Consider the following 17189-nt stretch of genomic DNA (forward strand, 5'->3'; position numbering starts at 1 on the left):
TCTTGGTAATTACCTTGATAGTTGAGCCGTGGTTGTTGACTCCATCCTTGTTGTTGTTGTTGTTGTTGTTGTTGTTGTAGAGGACGATATCCGTTGGAGTTGTTGTTGATGAAGTTCACATCCTCTTGCGTTTCGGGGCAGTTGTTTCCCGAATGCTCGGTGTTTCCACATACTTCACATGTCATATGTGAGTCATAAACTTGCATGACATCTTGCTTCTCATTAGCTTGATCTTCAAGTCTCTTCATAAGCAGGTCCATCGTAGCGGACAACATGTCTACTTCTTTGACCGTATACATACCTCCGCCTTTCTTGCAAGATTGGAGACGTTCTTCCAACCAGCCCTGGTTGGAAATCATCTTCTCTATAAGAGTTGTCGCTTCAGTGATCGTGAGTGATAAGAACGCTCCTCTAGCAGCAGCATCCATATTTTCACGGGCGCTACTGATTAACTCGTGGTAGAAAGTCTGCATGAGCAACCAATTCTCCATCCCATGATGAGGACATTCTGAAATATACTCTTGAAAGCGTTCCCATGCCTCAAAAATTGATTCATCATGTTGCTGCTGAAAGCTTAAAATTCTTTCACGCAAGGCATTGGTTTTGCCCATTGGAAAGAACTTTGCTAGGAATGCATTGGAGCACTTTGCCTAGGTATTGATGTTATTTTTATTGACATAGAACCATTGCTTCGCCTTTCCCAAAAGTGAAAATGGGAAGAGACGAAGTAACACACCATCTTGAGCGACTCCTTTAACAGTGAATGTGCTGTAAATCTCTAGAAAGTGCTGAAGATGAGCACTTGCATCTTCGGGAGTTATGGTCAAGTTGGGCTCATACTCAAGTTCTGGATCTAGTCTCGGAGGCTCGATAAAGCCCTTATATTTTCACTTTCATATCTTATGAGACTTCATTATTAATATATTATATTCTTATCTACATGGTTACATTTACTTCAATTATATATCTTGCTTAGTTAAGGTTCCCTTTACTTTTGTGCGCGGGTTCATAGAACGCTTGGCCTACTAGTTGATATATCAGGCTGAGTGGCCAAGCCTCGTGTAAGCGTGGTGCTTACATGGCTCTGCCTGTGAGTGCACCCTGCTCCCTGGTCACGTGGTAGATAGCGGGTGGTGACAGCCCCATTTATCCTCTGTAATCCACCCCTTATTGAGCAGGTTCTTAAATCTATAGGACCGTAGTCGCGTTGGCTCAGTTATCTTTTTGCGATGCTCTAAATTCATGTGTTTGCACCTGTACGTACATGCGTCACAACGAGAGAAAAAAATGCTCATTTGGTGGCTTGCGCATGGCGATTAATAACTGTGAAAACACACGAAGATGCCTGGGATCGAGCGCTTGTCAACCAAACACGGGAAGGTTGATCCAGCCCAAAGGTACAGCATTTACCTAGTCATCGCGGCCCCTTATCCTTCCATCGATTATGATGACCACAGAAGCGCTGTAGTAGATGCTAAGATACTCAGTCAACCAAGGCACGAGGCCTGTTTGGAACTTCTTTCATATGTAGTAGAGTGTACTATATGTACTCATGTTGCCCTGTTGATCCAGACGAAAAGCTGGAGTTCGACTTTCGTGAAGATGACGAAGATTAGACAAAAGTTAAGGTTATGTCCCCACCCATGCCGCCGGTCGGCAATGTGTTAGCTTCTGCTTGTTTTGTTATTTGGATGGTCTGCCATGGTTTGTAAGTGAAACCCGGTTTTAATAAAACCCTTGCAAGACTCAAATTACCTTCTGGTATCGTAACAAATTGTACGACTATGATTCTTTCTATAATATCTATCAACTACTTATCGAGGGACTGATCTCTAGGTCGATAAGGTCAACCGTCACTGCAGCTTCCACCTTTTTTGTTGCCAGTGTGTGCTACCTGCCAAGGGAACATGCCTGGTGGCTTTTCTGTTGGCAATTTACTAAGATAATGGATTAGATTACTAGAAGCTGATCAGTGGCAGACAAATACGAATTTCAGTTCCTATTATTCAGTAGCTACAAAACATTAATACATTAGTTCCACAACTTTGACAGATGATAAAACAATGTAAACGGTAGCATTATGTTCGTGCAAACGATAACTGACTGTGACACATTGTTTTAAGATGGATCTACTGAGCGCAGCATGGGCTAGATTGTCGATCTTCATTCTTCTTCCATATAACAGAAAGAACAACCGAGATCGACCCTTCTGACTGAAATACTTGAGCTGCTAGTTCAATTCTGCTTGAACCTCAGTAGTGTCAGAAGCAGTAATGTTGAGGCGGGCGCATATTTCCTTGGTTGTCGGTCTAGCTTCTGGCTTGTCTTGGACACAGTCGAATGCTAAAACAAGGCATTTCTTCACAGCCTCGAGGTTATCACAGACACCCAAGCATGCATATTTCATCAGCTGTTGTGGATTGCTCGCATCGAACTTTTGGCGAATCTACATGCAGAATTCAGAATTGACGAAATGATCAATCAGACTTATACCGGAGAAAGCTCACAAGGAACTAACTACTTACTCAAAAATACCTATTAATGGACAACAACACAATTCGTAAAATGTGTTGACAATATTTTCTGTTACGAATGTATATCTACAAATTCTAATTTTAAGGATAGCAATGAATCTTTAAAAAAAAACAAATAAACCTACTCATAATTTTTATGTTTCTAAACTACATTAACAGATATTGGTATTCGAAGCTGTGTCCAATACTAAATGTTCATGGTAAGGCAGTATAGCGCAATGATATATAGAGAGACTGTGAGAACCATAGATAGGCTCACCTCATTGATATACGCAGTGCCGCAGAGTTCAGTACCATCCAGTCCTTTACCCATGACTATCACCATGATAAGGATACCAAGGCTATATATGTCGCATTCGCAGCCTACTCTTCCATCCTTCACAAACTCAGGTGCCATGTACCCTCTGCAGACAGCAATTATACATACCAAGAATACAAAAATCAATGTTACTAATTAATTAAAGAATACCAAGGAAACGTTAACATTTAATCATTTTTAGGTTCTATGTGACATTTTGATTGTTTAGCTTTTTACTGTGCATGCAGTACCGGATGCTCTGCAAAAATGTCAAGACAATTATTAATAATTTAAGTTAGATACTTGCCTTGAACCTATCACACTCATGGTCTGAGTATTATTTTTATTCTTATTCTCAAATACTCTCGATAGACCAAAATCTGCAATTTTCGGCTTCATTTGATCATCCAACAATATGTTGTCGGGCTTTATGTCCATGTGCCAAACAGTATTGTTACAGGCACCATGTAGGTAGTGCAAGCCATCACAAACACCACGTACAATTTCGTAGCGAGTTGACCAACTAAGTGGCGCTTGTCCTGTCCCCACTATTTTGTACATGCAACATATAGGAAACCATTCTTAGAATTACTGAACCATCTATATAAATAAGTAAATGAATCCTAAATAAGGTTATGCATGAACATATATATAACTTGAGTTGGGCAATGCAACAGTAACAGTGTGCCACAAGCCATGGTGTCGACAAGGCAACCTTATAAGCAAAAATTATACTTAATTTCCAAAATTGACATCATATTTTGCAATGGTATGCATACCATGAAACCTAATTTCCCCTATATATGTTCATAATGTTGATAGAGTGTGACAAATATAAGAAAAGATTGGGGAAGAAACAGACGTACCATGAAGGTGCGTGTCAAGAGAACCATTACTCAACATTTCGTTGCAAACAAACAACTTCTTGCCTTTAATACAAAACCCAACAAGTCGCAAAACATTTTTGTGACGTAGTTTAGCGAGCGTCTCTAGTTCGCCCATAAGCTGTTTTGCAGCATCTTGATTGGTAACACGCTTGATAGCTACGTCCTTCTCATTCCCATCTGCTAGTTGAAGCCTACCCTGGATTATAGCCATTTATAGTTGTAAATTAGTTAAATAAATACTTCCTCTTCCTCCGATAGAAAGCTTGTCTATATTTGGACATCAATAAGGTGTTCAATATGCACTTAGACTGAAGGTATCTGTAAAAATTGATAATGTTAGATAGCAAGACTTACTCCCTCTGTCCGAAAAAATACAATTTCTTGAGATTTTCAAACATATTAAGGAGTAGAGGAAAGATCTAATTGCCATTGATTAATTTGTTCACCCCCTGATCTATTAGATATGGACTGAGGCTATTTATTTTCATCTTTCCGCCACTAAAATCTTCTCTAGGAACTTAAAGTAGCTACATTTTGGAACAAACTTTGAGTCCTAGAAATAGCTATGTTCTAAAGACGCAGAGAGTACTTGTTATGAAAATATTCTCAAGATAATTCTAGGCATCTAGTAATACCAACCTAATGTTATCAATCTGTTTGATATTTTAGATATTGGTCAAAGTTAACCTACAACAAACCTAATGGAGTTATATTTCCAACATGAGGATGTATTCTTAGCGACAGGTACCACGATTGACTATTCCTAGTGGATACTATCATCACAATAATGAATCTGTCGGATACTATCATCCACAATAATGAGTCTGTCGCATCGGACTGTCAGTGACATCGTAAGTTGTTAAAGACAAGAGAAAACTGCATATCTAGAGTAATATACAGCTTTGGGAACATTACATTATCCAATTCTCAAAGCTACATGATATCATTTGGCCCACTATCATAACCATAACACTTGTAGAAGATAATTATTATCCAGATAGTATAAAAAATAACATCATGATCCTATGCATTGGGAGCCTTGTACAGATTGGGCCCATTGATAGCTCGATTAGAATTTAGACGTTAGTGATTTATGGGGTTACGAACTGAGATAGATTACCATGTTCTTTAGTTCTTTTGAGACATAATGTCTTTTAAAATTTTATTAAATGGACCCTCAAGGGTACTACTCAAACCACCTGGGTTCAAATTCTTGTGTGTGGAGGCACGCTATCTGGTGTGTGAGTGTATGGTGCATGTGCAGTAGTGTGTGTGCTAGTGTCAAGCATATAAGGCCATTCCCAGTGGGAGTTTCATAGAGGTTTTATGCACATTAAATAGGGTGACACATCAGCATACATGATGACATGACAAGCTAATTATGAAGAGAGAGAGATGGGAGGAGTTTCATGGATGAAACTGTGTCTATACTGTTTCAAGACTATGAAACCTGTTGAAACTACCATTGGGGGATTGAGAGTTACATTTCAATCATTTGTGCCCAATCGTGTGCATCGTAATTAAATGGTATGTCTAGCCTATGAAACCACAAAGTGAAACTGTCCATTGGGAGACCATGTTTCATCTATCAACTCAAACTTAGTTAGATGATGTGGCACCCTTGGAAATGGCGAAATGAAACTCCCCACTGGAAATGGCCTAATAGTAAAATAAAAATGGAACCTGAAGCCATACATTATCAGATTGTGAGCTCGAGATAAGATATTTTTTCTTATAGATAGGTAATTTAAGACACACGCTAGACTCCAAAAAGATCCAAACTGTCTATATATACATACCTTGTAGACTTGCCCAAATCCGCCTTGTCCAAGTTTATTTTTTTCACTGAAATTCATAGTTCCGTTCTTTATTGCTCTATATGAAAACTGCGTCAGTCCAGTGAGCTTTTGGATCTTTGCTGTTTTCTTTTTTTGTTGATACTGTCTCATAAGCATGTAGATCACAAGCATAAATAATATGATTGAAATGGCAACAGCGATGGCAACAATTTCTCCACGGATAGATCCACCACCTGTACAAGGTTTTACCAAAAGAGTACATAAATAATTCATTGGACATGCGGCGTTCTAATATAAGTACTCTCCAATATTACGTTAAAAAATATGTTTCAATCTCAGTGACTATGATATGACTCCGGTAAAAAAAATCACAAACAGATGATGATCCATGACTCAGGGAAAGAGCATGTGCTTCGGTATATTTTATTTTTGGAAAAAAAAACATATGGATTTTACAACAAAGTGGACAATATTAGACATGGTAACTCAATTCTATCACGACATAATATACCTGACTGAAGGTGGATTTAAAAAACAATCAGATTGGAGATGTATTTTAGTGCTAGGTAGGGCACATGGTTAAATTAATATATATCACCACCACCACAGAACTCCAGACACTCATGGTTTGGGACCGTTTTTACAGTCATTTTATGGGTCTCCCAATGTAAGCTTACGAACAAGCGCTACTGATGACCGTGTCGGCTCATCTCCCTGCCAGCATAAAACGCATAGGTACAACACCGAAGGCATAAGTCATTTTATGGGTGCATCTTATTATGAAGTGTGTGTGCTCGGTTACCCTATAGGATTAAAGTTAATGATTCCTACACTCATTATATTGTTCCCCAACAGGGTTTAAGGCAGGGTGATCCACTTTCGCCTTACCTTTTTATTATGTGTGCAGAAGGGTTTTCAGCATTACTACAAAAAGCTGAATGTCAAGGCATAACTGGAGGGCATCAAAATTTGTCAAGAGGCACCAAGAGTCAACCATCTGTTCTTTACTGATGACTCATTGATACTGATGAGAGCAAGGCCAAGTGATGCACAAGAACTAGCACATATCCTGGAAATTTATGAAAGGGTCTCAGGGCAAGTTATTAATAAAGATAAGTCATCAATTATGTTTAGCTCAAATACCAATCAGTAAGTTAGGGATCAAATGAGATCTATACTCTCTATTTTGGCAGAAACAAGAAGTGAACGTTATCTGAGGTTGCCGGTTTCTGTTGGTAATTCAAGAAAGAGAACCTTTGAATACATTAAGAAAAAGATCTGGACCAGAATTCAGGGCTGGCATGAGAAACTTTTACCAAAGTCTGGTAAAGAAATTCTTATAAAGGCTGTAGCACAATCCATCACGACCTATGATATGTCCTATTTTGATCTCACAAAAGGATTATGTGATGAGCTGAGTATGATTATTGGGAGATATTGGTGGAGTCATCAGGACAAAACAAATAAGATTCATTGGCTGAGTTGGGAAAAACTTTCCAGATCAAAAAAGAAGGGAAGACTTGGCTTCCGTGACTTACACCTATTCAATATGGCTATGTTGAGTCGACAAGCATGGAGATTACTTACCTATCATGATTCTCTTTGTGGTCAGGTTTTAAAGGCAAAACATTTCCCACATTCAAATATTCTCCATTGTACTTATCGGTATGGTAGTTCATATACATGGAGAAGTATTTTGTAAGGAGTGGAGCTACTGAAAGAAGGTCTCATATGAAGAAATGATAATGGTGAAAATGTTAACATTTGGGAGGACCCATGGCTCCCCAAAGGTCTGACAAGAAAGCCAGCAACGCCACGAGGAGCGAACATCCTGTCTAAAGTGAGTGAGCTTATTAATCCTGCAAAAGGTGAGTGGCATGAACAACTTATAGCTGAAATCTTTTGGCCGGAGGATGCCAGTGAGATCCTAAGAATCCCAATTGCAGATAATTTGGAGGATTGGCCTGCATGGAATTTAGACCGGAGGATTGGCTCTGAGCTCTTGATGACCGGAGGTCCAGAGTTTGTAGCTTTAAAAAAGTTATGATGTAGCTTTAAAAAAAAATCACCGAAGGCCCACCTGTGCCGATGCGTGGTTCGAGCAATTACACCATCATGAATGCATAGTATTATCGCTTTGCCTACAGGGCCCAGATGGGACACAATCCAATACGTAGGTTAACCCTGGGCCCACCATGACCCCCTGGGCTACCGATCGGTAGGAGGGCCCACACCAACTGGAAATGCCATAGGCCAATCTAGTTTTTATTTGTTGCCAGCTAGGGGGATTCTTTTAGGCCACCAGGATTTGAAGTCTTGTTGGTGTCTTCCTTACTTTGGCGATAAAAAAATCATTTTATAATTTTGGTATGTGGATTTTGGTATATCTCAGAGGATAATAAGAAGGAAAAAAGTGCGTGAAATTAGTTACCTTTTGCTGATTGCCTTCTTGATGTTTCCGAAAGGTTGCTGGGCACGTAAACTTGGAAGGGCGTCAGGTCGTACCTGATGTAGAAGTTAAACCCTGTGATCGCCACCCCCTCCGACCATTGCACATCAGTCGATAATTTCAGCGCGACCGATTTAATGTAGCGGGAGCATAATTCCCTCGGCAAGTCCTTGTTGCACTGCGCCAGACCGTAGAGCTTGTGCGTGCTGTTGAACTCCCTATTGCCCGACCCAATCATCATGGTCGAGATAACAGCTGCGCCGGCCAGATCCGTCAGCAGATCCTGGCGGGTTTGCTGAAAGGCAGTGGTATCAGGCACGCTGGCCGCGTGGTTCTGCGTGTAGAAGGCAATGCTACTGGAAGCTTCGTCGTCTGCGGCGGCGAGAATGGGCATGTCCGAGTACCGGAGCACGCAGCCCTGGTACGCGACGCTTGCGTTGTTGCTCGCCGGGCAGGCCATGGGCGCCCCGGCGGAAGCCGCCTGGAGGCAGTTCTTGCACTGGTCCGGCCATGGTATGTCGGCCTGGCACATGGCCGTCCCAAACACCTTGTTCTCCGACCCCATCGTGCCGTTGAAGAACCCGCTGTTGTTGATGGCATTCGAGGGGAGCGCGTCGAGAAACTGGCGGAGGTTCAACTGGTAGGGGTCGCTGCTGGTGCTGACGTTTCCGGAGCTGGAGCAATCCTTGTATTGTACCACATCTGTTCCAAATTTTAGGGAGTGTCAACATTAAATTCATATTGGAAAGCATGCATTTTCATATGATGTTCATGTTCATTTCGTAGTCGGCTGGTGATGACATATCACGAAATAAACTGATGACCTAGCTATTTAATTGGGATGTAGGGATTAGCTTTCTTGATTTATGCCTAGCTACCCAAGTACCAAATGATATTTTGCGTGATAAAACATATTTAATAATTGTTTCACTGTGAACTATGGGTACCCTCTGAGTCTGTCTCCAAGAGGAGACCCATTGCAGCACCTAAATCCAAAATGGGTCTCCAACAGAATACCTATATATAGCCTCCAACAGAGTACCTATACGAAAAGACTCATTTGCCAGGAGAGGCATAACCCAAATCTGAGTATCCTCTCTCCTGGAGACCTATTTGCAGAAAGGATTGTCTTTTGGGTCATATTGTTGGAGAAAACAAAAAATGGATATTGAACCCATTGCCTGTAGCGCTACTCAAAAGACGAATGTGTCTTGTATTTTAGGTCACGGTTGTTGGAGACAATCTTGGTTTCTTCCGGTGGTCCTATCCACCTAGTGCCCTGTTTTATACTCTACTCAACATGGATGCTAGCATATTCATTCATTTAATCTAGGAATTGGCGGCACTATATATTATTTTATTTAGTAGTAATACACGATGTACCCGTCGACAATGAGACCCCCCCTATTATATCAACTTCATCAATATTGAGATCCATAAGTCTAATCTATTAGAGGTGCTCATAGGATTAGGATGTTCTTGCTTGTGTTCATAGAAGGAGACTGTGCAAGGGTACTTGTGATTGTCTTTCATTATATCAGTTTTAGCAAAAAAAAAGGTTTCACTAATCTATCCGTAGCTTTTTTGCGGAAGTTACTCAATTAATAATGACATTTCTATTTGTGAACCTGTCTATACTCCTATTTGCATACTGATAAGGAGGTCAAAGATACAGGAAACGTACCAAAACTAAATAATCTTTCAGACATGCAAAGATGGCAGCTTATGGTAAGAGCCCTAGCTTTACTTGGGAGATAGAAAAAACAATCCAAACTATAATTTGAAACTTCTGGATTTTGGTGTATATATATCACAGGATCTATAAATGTCTCTTGCTATGGTTTATACGCTACACATTGTATATAGCTAAGAGGAGTACTTGCCAATGAAGTAATATAAGGGGAAAAGTGAGTGATATTATTAATATAACAATGAACAGTACTGATTGTTTACCTTTTGCTGTTTCCGTAGGGCCACTGCTGTTGTCTGGCACGTAAACTTGGAAGGGCGTCAAGCTGTACCTGATGTAGAAGGCATACCCTGTGATAGACATCCCCTCTGATCCATACGCCCAAATGGCGACGACCGCCCAAATGTAGTAGGAACATAATTTCTTTGGCAAGTCCCTGTTGCACTGCGCCATACCATAGAGGTTGTGCGTGCTGTTGAACGTGCGGTTGCCCGATGCAATCATCAAGGGCGAGGTAACAACTTCGCTGCTCAGATCATCGAACAGATCCTTCCGCGTCTGATTAAGGGCAGGGGCATCAGGAACCCGGATGGCGTGGTCTTGCGTATAGAACGCAATGTTGTTGAAGATGTTGTCAGTGGCATCAGCGCGAACGGGCGTGTCCCAGTACCGGAGCACGCAGCCCCGGTACGCGACACTTGCGTTGTAGCTCGACGGACAGGCCTTGGGCGCCTCGGCGGTGGCCGCTTGGAGACAGCTCTCGCAGTGGTCTGGCCACGGCATGTCGGCTTGGCACATGGCCATCCCGAACACCGCGTTCGTGGATCCCACCGAGCCGTTGAAGAATCCTCTGTTGTTGATGACATTTGACGGGAGCGTGGCGAGGAACTGGCGGAGGTTCATCTCGTAGATGCCTCCGCCGCTGCTGAAGTTTCCGGAGCTGGAGCAATTCTTGGATCGTAGCTCATAGGCCGTGATGCTGTTGGCTGCGCCACACCTCTGGAGAAGTGTTAGCGGGATGAGAAGGAAGATGAGAGAGACTACAATGGAACCCGGCATGGCTACAGTTTTAGTTTTACCAAACCGGAGGGGAAGGCAGCTGAGAGCTAGCTGTGTTGAGTAGCTTGCATGAAGCGTTCGGTGGTACTTTGGGACGAGAAGGCAAGCATAAGTGAGCCCCTATTTAAAGAGTAGAGACCATGGCATCTGCCTGTGTGTTGACTAACGAGTTCACATGGGATTGGCTTTGGACAATTCGACTATTGCACATGGGCTCAGTTTGGTTTGTACTCAATATTGGTTCATCCTGTTTTTGTAGTTTTCCTTTCTTCATAGATGCTGTTCAAGCCTAATACTCTCTGTATACACGGGAGGATAACCTAAGAGTAATCAGTGATTGGCAGTAATAAGAAAGCGTGGTAGCAATGAGATGTACTCCCTCTGTTCAATCAAAAGAGTCATTCTCGCTTCCCGAGAAGTCAAACATTTTTAACTTTAACCAAATGTATAAAAGAAAATATTAATATTTATGATACGTAATTAGTATCATTGGATAGATTATTAAATATATTATCATAATAAACTTATTTAGAGAAATTAATGTTCCTAATATTTTCTATAAACTTAATTAAACTTAGAAACGTTTGACCAGTACGAGTTCTGTGACTCTTTTTACAGGATGGAGTCGTGGTTTTTTCTATTGTGTACTAGCTAAAACGCTAGTGTTCAAAGGATCTTAAATAAACGAACGTACCGTGCACTACATGTTGATTCGTTTATATACTCGTATTTAAATGTGGTTATTTCACATCACGAGCCATATGTATATATTATATATGACCCCTAATCATATGATTAATTTAACATACTTCCGCAAAAACCAACCATATAACATACAAATGCATAAAAAGTCCTTCTTGTAGGAGTAACCAAACAGCGTCAACTACCAGAAAGTTAAATATTTATTACAAAGTGGTGAAGACGTCTTGGTTTCTATAATCTATAGCTCAATTCAACAACTGCCAGTTAATCTAAACTGGATATGTATTGGAAGATGCACTCGAGGTCTTTGTCGTAATTTTCTCTCTTCTCTCTCTCTCTGTTTTTTTACATGTCGTATTAGCTTTGTCCTAAGTCAAAGTTGTCTAACCTTGACCAAATTTATAGAAAAATATACATCTACAATACTAATTTTTTATTGGATCCACTGTAGAATATATTTTGATAGTATATATGACTGGTGTTATAGATGTTATAGTTTTCTATAAATTTGGTCAAAATATACAACTTTGACTTATGATAATGCTAATACGACATCTAGAAAAAACTGAGGGAGTACTATTGATGTATCCTTGGCCACACATGGGACCGGTAGTGCAGTTTGACTCAAGTCCCCTTGGTCGCTACCGCGGTGCTCCTGAGCTGCTAGACATGTCCAAGGCTGGCTTTAATTTGCACTCTTCTCTGGTGATTCATGATGTGTTGTCCGTTTGGCTGTCACTGCTGTCGTTGTAACATTGCTGATCTCTATCGATATCAAGCCCTTCTCGCTGTAGTAGGTTGTTGATTCGTTTCTCCCAACTAATTCAATTAGGAAAAGCGGCCTATGCTTGTTCTGTAACGTGCAACAGTTCTTATTTAAGTTTAACGTACAGACAACAGTGAATGCTAAAAAAAACTGAGGGAGTACTATTGATGTATCCTTGGCCACACATGGGACCGGTAGCGCAGTTTGACTCAAGTCCCCTCGGTCGCTACCGCGATGCTCCTGAGCTGCTAGACATGTCCAAGGCTGGCTTTAATTTGCATTCTTCTCTGGTGATTCATGATGTGTTGTCCGTCTGGCTGTCACTGCTGTCGTTGTAACATTGCTGATCTCTATCGATATCAAGCCCTTCTCGCTGTAGTAGGTTGTTGATTCGTTTCTCCCAACTAATTCAATTAGGAAAAGTGGCCTATGCTTGTTCTGTAACGTGCAGTAGTTCTTATTTAAGTTTAACGTACAGACAACAGTGAATGCATACCTACTGACGGCAACAACATGCATGTGGCTAGACAAGTATGCATCCCTTGGGACCGAGCCTCAGCTCGGATGGTAAGCTCTCCCGGTGTGGAGGCCACCGGCTCCTCGGCTCAGTGATTCCCACCGTGGGATTTATTCCAAAAAAAAATAATCTTGTAAGTCCTGGACACTCGTGTGGCACTACAATGGACTACGACGTGCTTGTCGTCTACGAGGCTCATGTGGCTTCGGTGATTTTTAGAAGGGCGTTTGAGGTGTATAGGTTGTAGCTTCTAGTGTGTGTGTGGTGGTGTGATTGTGTTGTGTTGAGTACACTAGGAGTCCAGGCTAAAAAAAGTATGCATGCCGTTTCTTTCTTTCTTTTTTTTGCAGGATAAGGTTCTCCAATAAAGAATGCACTTTGGGACATAGATCTAGGTTCTCCAATGAAAAACTCCCACTTTGCCTCAAAGTATACAGAGAAAATTATAAACCCCAGTTATAAGCAACTAGTTTATCAACCCGTGCTCTCGCACGGGTTAGAACCTTTTGTTTAAACTATGATGGCTTTAGCTATAGTCTATATTTTGAGGACATATATGGACCTAAGTTTTGATTCTTTTTCCCAAATTTTGAGGTTATTAATTTCTTAGATACAACAACTATTATTAATTTACAATGGTGAATATAGTCTACCAATTTGATGGCAAAATGTTTTAGTTTTTTTTTTTAATTTTGGGATCTATCCTTTTTATTTCTAGCGGTTTCACAAGTAATAATAGGGGCTTAAGTGTTTCTACTCCTGTTTTGAAGCGAAATGGCGATTTTGTCCTCGTTTTTTTTAACTTTGTGATTTCACCCCTACGATTTTAAAACAAAGAGAGACTTTACCCCTGTTCCGTTAAGTCCACCTAACGGTGTTAACTTTTGGATAAAAGGATAACTTTGTCCATGCGTTTTACCCCTGTTTTATTTTGATATTTGTGTTTTTGCCCCTATTTTTATATCAGCAATTTGGCAATTTTGATACAAAATTATTCAATTCAATCGATTCAAAACTCAACAATTTTTAAGGAAAATTCGACGACATTTCATAAAACAATCCGAACCTAGCATTGGGAAACATAAACACCGGGGAATCATGAGATGATATGAGATGAGACGCCAAGTCTGCAAGCAAGCAGGCTAAGAATAGATGTCGTCATGTCGATGCCCTAGGTCTGACATGTGGGACCTACAAGCAAATATATGTATATATACACGGTTTGTTGTGAATATGTATCTTCGTATCTCTTGTAATGCACTATGATTTATGTATATGCTCAACCTGACGGGCACACGGGCATGCCCGCGGATGGAGGGCGCGGGCGTGGTTTGTTGCCCGTGGCGGGTCGCGGGCGCGGGCGAGAGATTTAGCTGGCGGGCGCGGGCATAAGAAGGTAGTATCCGCGGGCACCACGCCCGTTGCCATCTTTATTCCAGTGGATGGTCTTCATCTCTTCCATGTCCTCCTCTGAGATGTGGAAGTCCAGGACCTCCATGTTCTCCTGCCCGCCTGTCCGCGCCCGCTAGGGGCTGCCCTCGCGCCTCCCTGCAAAGGAGAAATGCTTGAAATTCACAGCACCGAGTCAACAAACCTATAGGGACGGGTATCCCGAGGGTCTCCCTGGCGAACCTGCTGTGCATCCGCCAGCCCGGGCCTCACCCGCGCATCCGCCTTTTGGCCGATGGCGCGCCTCCCGCCTCCTGTGTGCCACCGGCAGCTCCGCCCCCCTCCTACTCGCGCACGGCTCAGCGCCGGCCTGCCCACCTCCCGCTAACGCCTGGCCAGCCACCCGGCCACCCGTCTCCACCACACGCGCTCGTCCAGCCGCCCACTCGCCCGCCTGCAAATCGCGCTGCCGCCCCTAGATGCTAGGGTTTCATGGGCTGGGAAGTGGGAACCGTCTGGATGACTGAACGAACGGGTGGGGTAAAGGAGATAAGGTAAGGGCAGTTTGGTCATTTCGCATGGTCTGAATTTGTTTTTAAATTTTTTCAGTATTTAATTCATTAACTTTTAACGGTGGTAGAAAGTAGGGGCAAACAGAGCTTTCGTTTCAAAATTATGAGGGGAAAATCATAAAGTAAAAAAAATAGGGGTACAATCACCATTGGACCTTAGACAAGGGGTAGAAGCACCAAATTCCCTTATTAATAACTCCATGGATCATGGTTCTCTAATTTTTCAGCATCATTAACATGCAAACTCAAAGTAATCTAATGAAATTATTATTAAAGTGAACAAAAAAAATTCCTGATGGTCAATAAGATTATATCAAGACTTATTTGTTCAGAGTAATCCCAGGACATTAAAATGAAAATGAAAATTATATCCAATGGTTAATAAGGATTATATCATGACTTATTTGTTGACATACTCTAGTGACTCTTGCTTTCATTTTTCACAATTCTTTTCCTGGTCTATCTAATATTGCCTAAAGTTTTATTGACCATATTGAAACAGTATAAAATAAAAGGAGACAAATTAAATTGTATTTATGGGATCTAGTAAGATGGCCACACCTCTATTCTGCAGGTGCGGCCGCTGTAAGCGATGATGTCGGACGTCGTGGCGCCGGCGGTTAGCCTATCCCGCGCCAGCCGTCTCTTTTCCTTGCTTGTTGTAGATGAGCCGCTGCCGAGCACCATGTTGAGTTGGTCTCCCAATTGATCTCCTCCGGACACGAATGAAGTAGATGGCGGCAACGTTGACGAACACCTGCTCATGCCCGTCCTTTCATCCCCATGATGCTAGCACATGCCCATCCTTCCGTCCCCTCGATGCAGCTGGAGCGAACGTCGGTGGTCGGTGCATGGTCCGACGCCGATTTCCTCCATGCATACGCTCAATTGTCACCTTGTTTGGTAGTTGATAGATTTTCTCGATACCTAGATTTTAGGCTATTTTGTTAGCGGCAAGGACACAGACGTATTTGGGTGAACGATCATCCACCGCGACAGTGGTGGAGCTACAGGGTATGCCGGGTACCCTGCGCAACCGGTATGTATAGTATATGTATATGTATATTTGTAAGCAAAGTCAATCGAACAACGCGTCTGCCGGTCTGCCGGCTGCTTTGCGACCTCGACGGCCTTTCAGGCCCATGTGGTGACGCAGGCATGAGGCCACATCACTGACGGCCTTTCAGGCCCACGTGCACGCAGCCACATGACGGGAGGTCAAAAGGGTTCTCACGTCTTGTCTTCCAGCCGTTCATGATCGAGGTCATGGTGCCGTGGTGGTCTCCTTTCATCGATGGGAAAGATGCCTGCCGGTTGCCACCAAGCCATCGTAGCCTCGTTCGTTCTGGCATCGATCGAAGGTATTGAAGATTTAGACTTCAGAATGACTCTGCAATGGAGTCTTTGCACGTGGTCTCGAATTGATGAATCTACACAAGCATTCATGCCAAGCTACAAGTACCCAACATCGAGATCAACATATCCACGTTCCGCCTAGGCCGCTCTGGTGCTGCCTACGCTTCCGCGATTAATGACTCCCAACCCGATTGCTGGCCACCGAAATGAGGTTCAATATCTACTCTTTTCTTTTTTTTAATCCTATCTAATATCATTGAGTTATCTCTATATTTGTAGCAATATATTGTTTTAGCTGTTTATATTGTATATTTTATGGATGGTTTCAATTAAATCTCCAAATTTTAGTTCACGTATATTGATTATATGTTACAAATTCATAATTCTTACCGAATTATCAAATGGTTTTACCGAATTATATATGAAAATTTTTGGCTGGCATACCCTAAAGCAAAATCCTAGATCCGCCACTGCCCCGCGACATCCCTTCAGGCTATCCCGTCACCGGCCGGAAGCCAGGGAAAAATAATGTATTTGTTAGTAATGCATTTATTATCTTTTTTTTCTTGGTATACGCATATTTTAAAATGGATTTATCTTTTTTTTACTTCTTTTATTGTCTATAATAATGCCAAAGGTGGGTAATTTCTAGAAAATAAAATAGATCTAATGGTTTTAGATCCCAAGAGCCTATAGATTTAATGGCTAGGTGTTTCTGATTAATGTGAGAATTTCTAACATTTATCTTTTTTCTGGCGCATTTGGTGAGAATTAACGTGGAGGCTTTGTTGGGTCTAATAGTAAGAACAAAGACGTATTTGGGTGACCGATCATCCCCCGCGACATCCCTACACGCTATCCCGTCACCGGCCGGAAGCCAGGGAAAAATAATGTATTTGTTAGTAATGCATTTATTATATTTTCTTTTTTTTCTTGGTATACATATATTTTAAAATGGATTTATCTTTTCTTATTCTTTTATTATCTATAATAATGGCAAAGGTGGGTAATTTTCTAGAAAATAAAATAGATCTAATGGTTTTAGATCCCATGAGCCTATAGATTTGATGGCTAGATATTTTTAATTAATGTGAGAATTTCTAGTATTTATCTTTTTTCATAGCGCATCTGGTGAGAACTTACGTGGAGGCTCCGTTGGGAGCTCCAATTA

General features: G+C 41.6%; 1 protein-coding gene and 1 non-coding gene across 2 annotated transcripts; one reads left to right on the forward strand and one right to left on the reverse strand.

Moving 5' to 3' along the window:
- The first annotated feature begins 489 nt into the window (after positions 1–489).
- On the forward strand, positions 490–596 carry LOC136490520 (small nucleolar RNA R71). The gene has a single exon (XR_010767799.1). It is a non-coding gene; the product is annotated as a small nucleolar RNA R71 (small nucleolar RNA).
- A 1634-nt stretch (positions 597–2230) lies between these two features.
- Positions 2231–10716, reverse strand: LOC136488296 (cysteine-rich receptor-like protein kinase 27). The gene is made up of 8 exons (XM_066485280.1): positions 9921–10716; positions 7950–8669; positions 5519–5751; positions 3699–3915; positions 3196–3380; positions 3084–3091; positions 2794–2938; positions 2231–2446 (listed from the first exon to the last, which is right to left on the reverse strand). The coding sequence occupies exons 1-8, from the start codon at positions 10714–10716 to the stop codon at positions 2231–2233; spliced, it is 2520 nt and encodes an 839-aa protein (XP_066341377.1).
- Positions 10717–17189: the final 6473 nt, after the last annotated feature.

The sequence above is a fragment of the Miscanthus floridulus genome, chromosome 10, assembly GCF_019320115.1.
Source record: "Miscanthus floridulus cultivar M001 chromosome 10, ASM1932011v1, whole genome shotgun sequence".
Taxonomy (NCBI): Eukaryota; Viridiplantae; Streptophyta; class Magnoliopsida; order Poales; family Poaceae; genus Miscanthus; species Miscanthus floridulus.

Excerpts from the sequence above, each read along its gene's own strand:
- LOC136488296 (XM_066485280.1), bottom strand. The coding sequence starts at position 10,716 with ATGCCGGGTTCCATTGTAGTCTCTCTCATCTTCCTTCTCATCCCGCTA. Across the intron at positions 8,670-9,920 it reads CCCTACGGAAACAGCAAAAG|ATGTGGTACAATACAAGGAT; the intron begins GTAAACAATCAG and ends AATTTGGAACAG. Across the intron at positions 5,752-7,949 it reads AAGAAGGCAATCAGCAAAAG|GTGGTGGATCTATCCGTGGA; the intron begins GTAACTAATTTC and ends AACCTTGTACAG.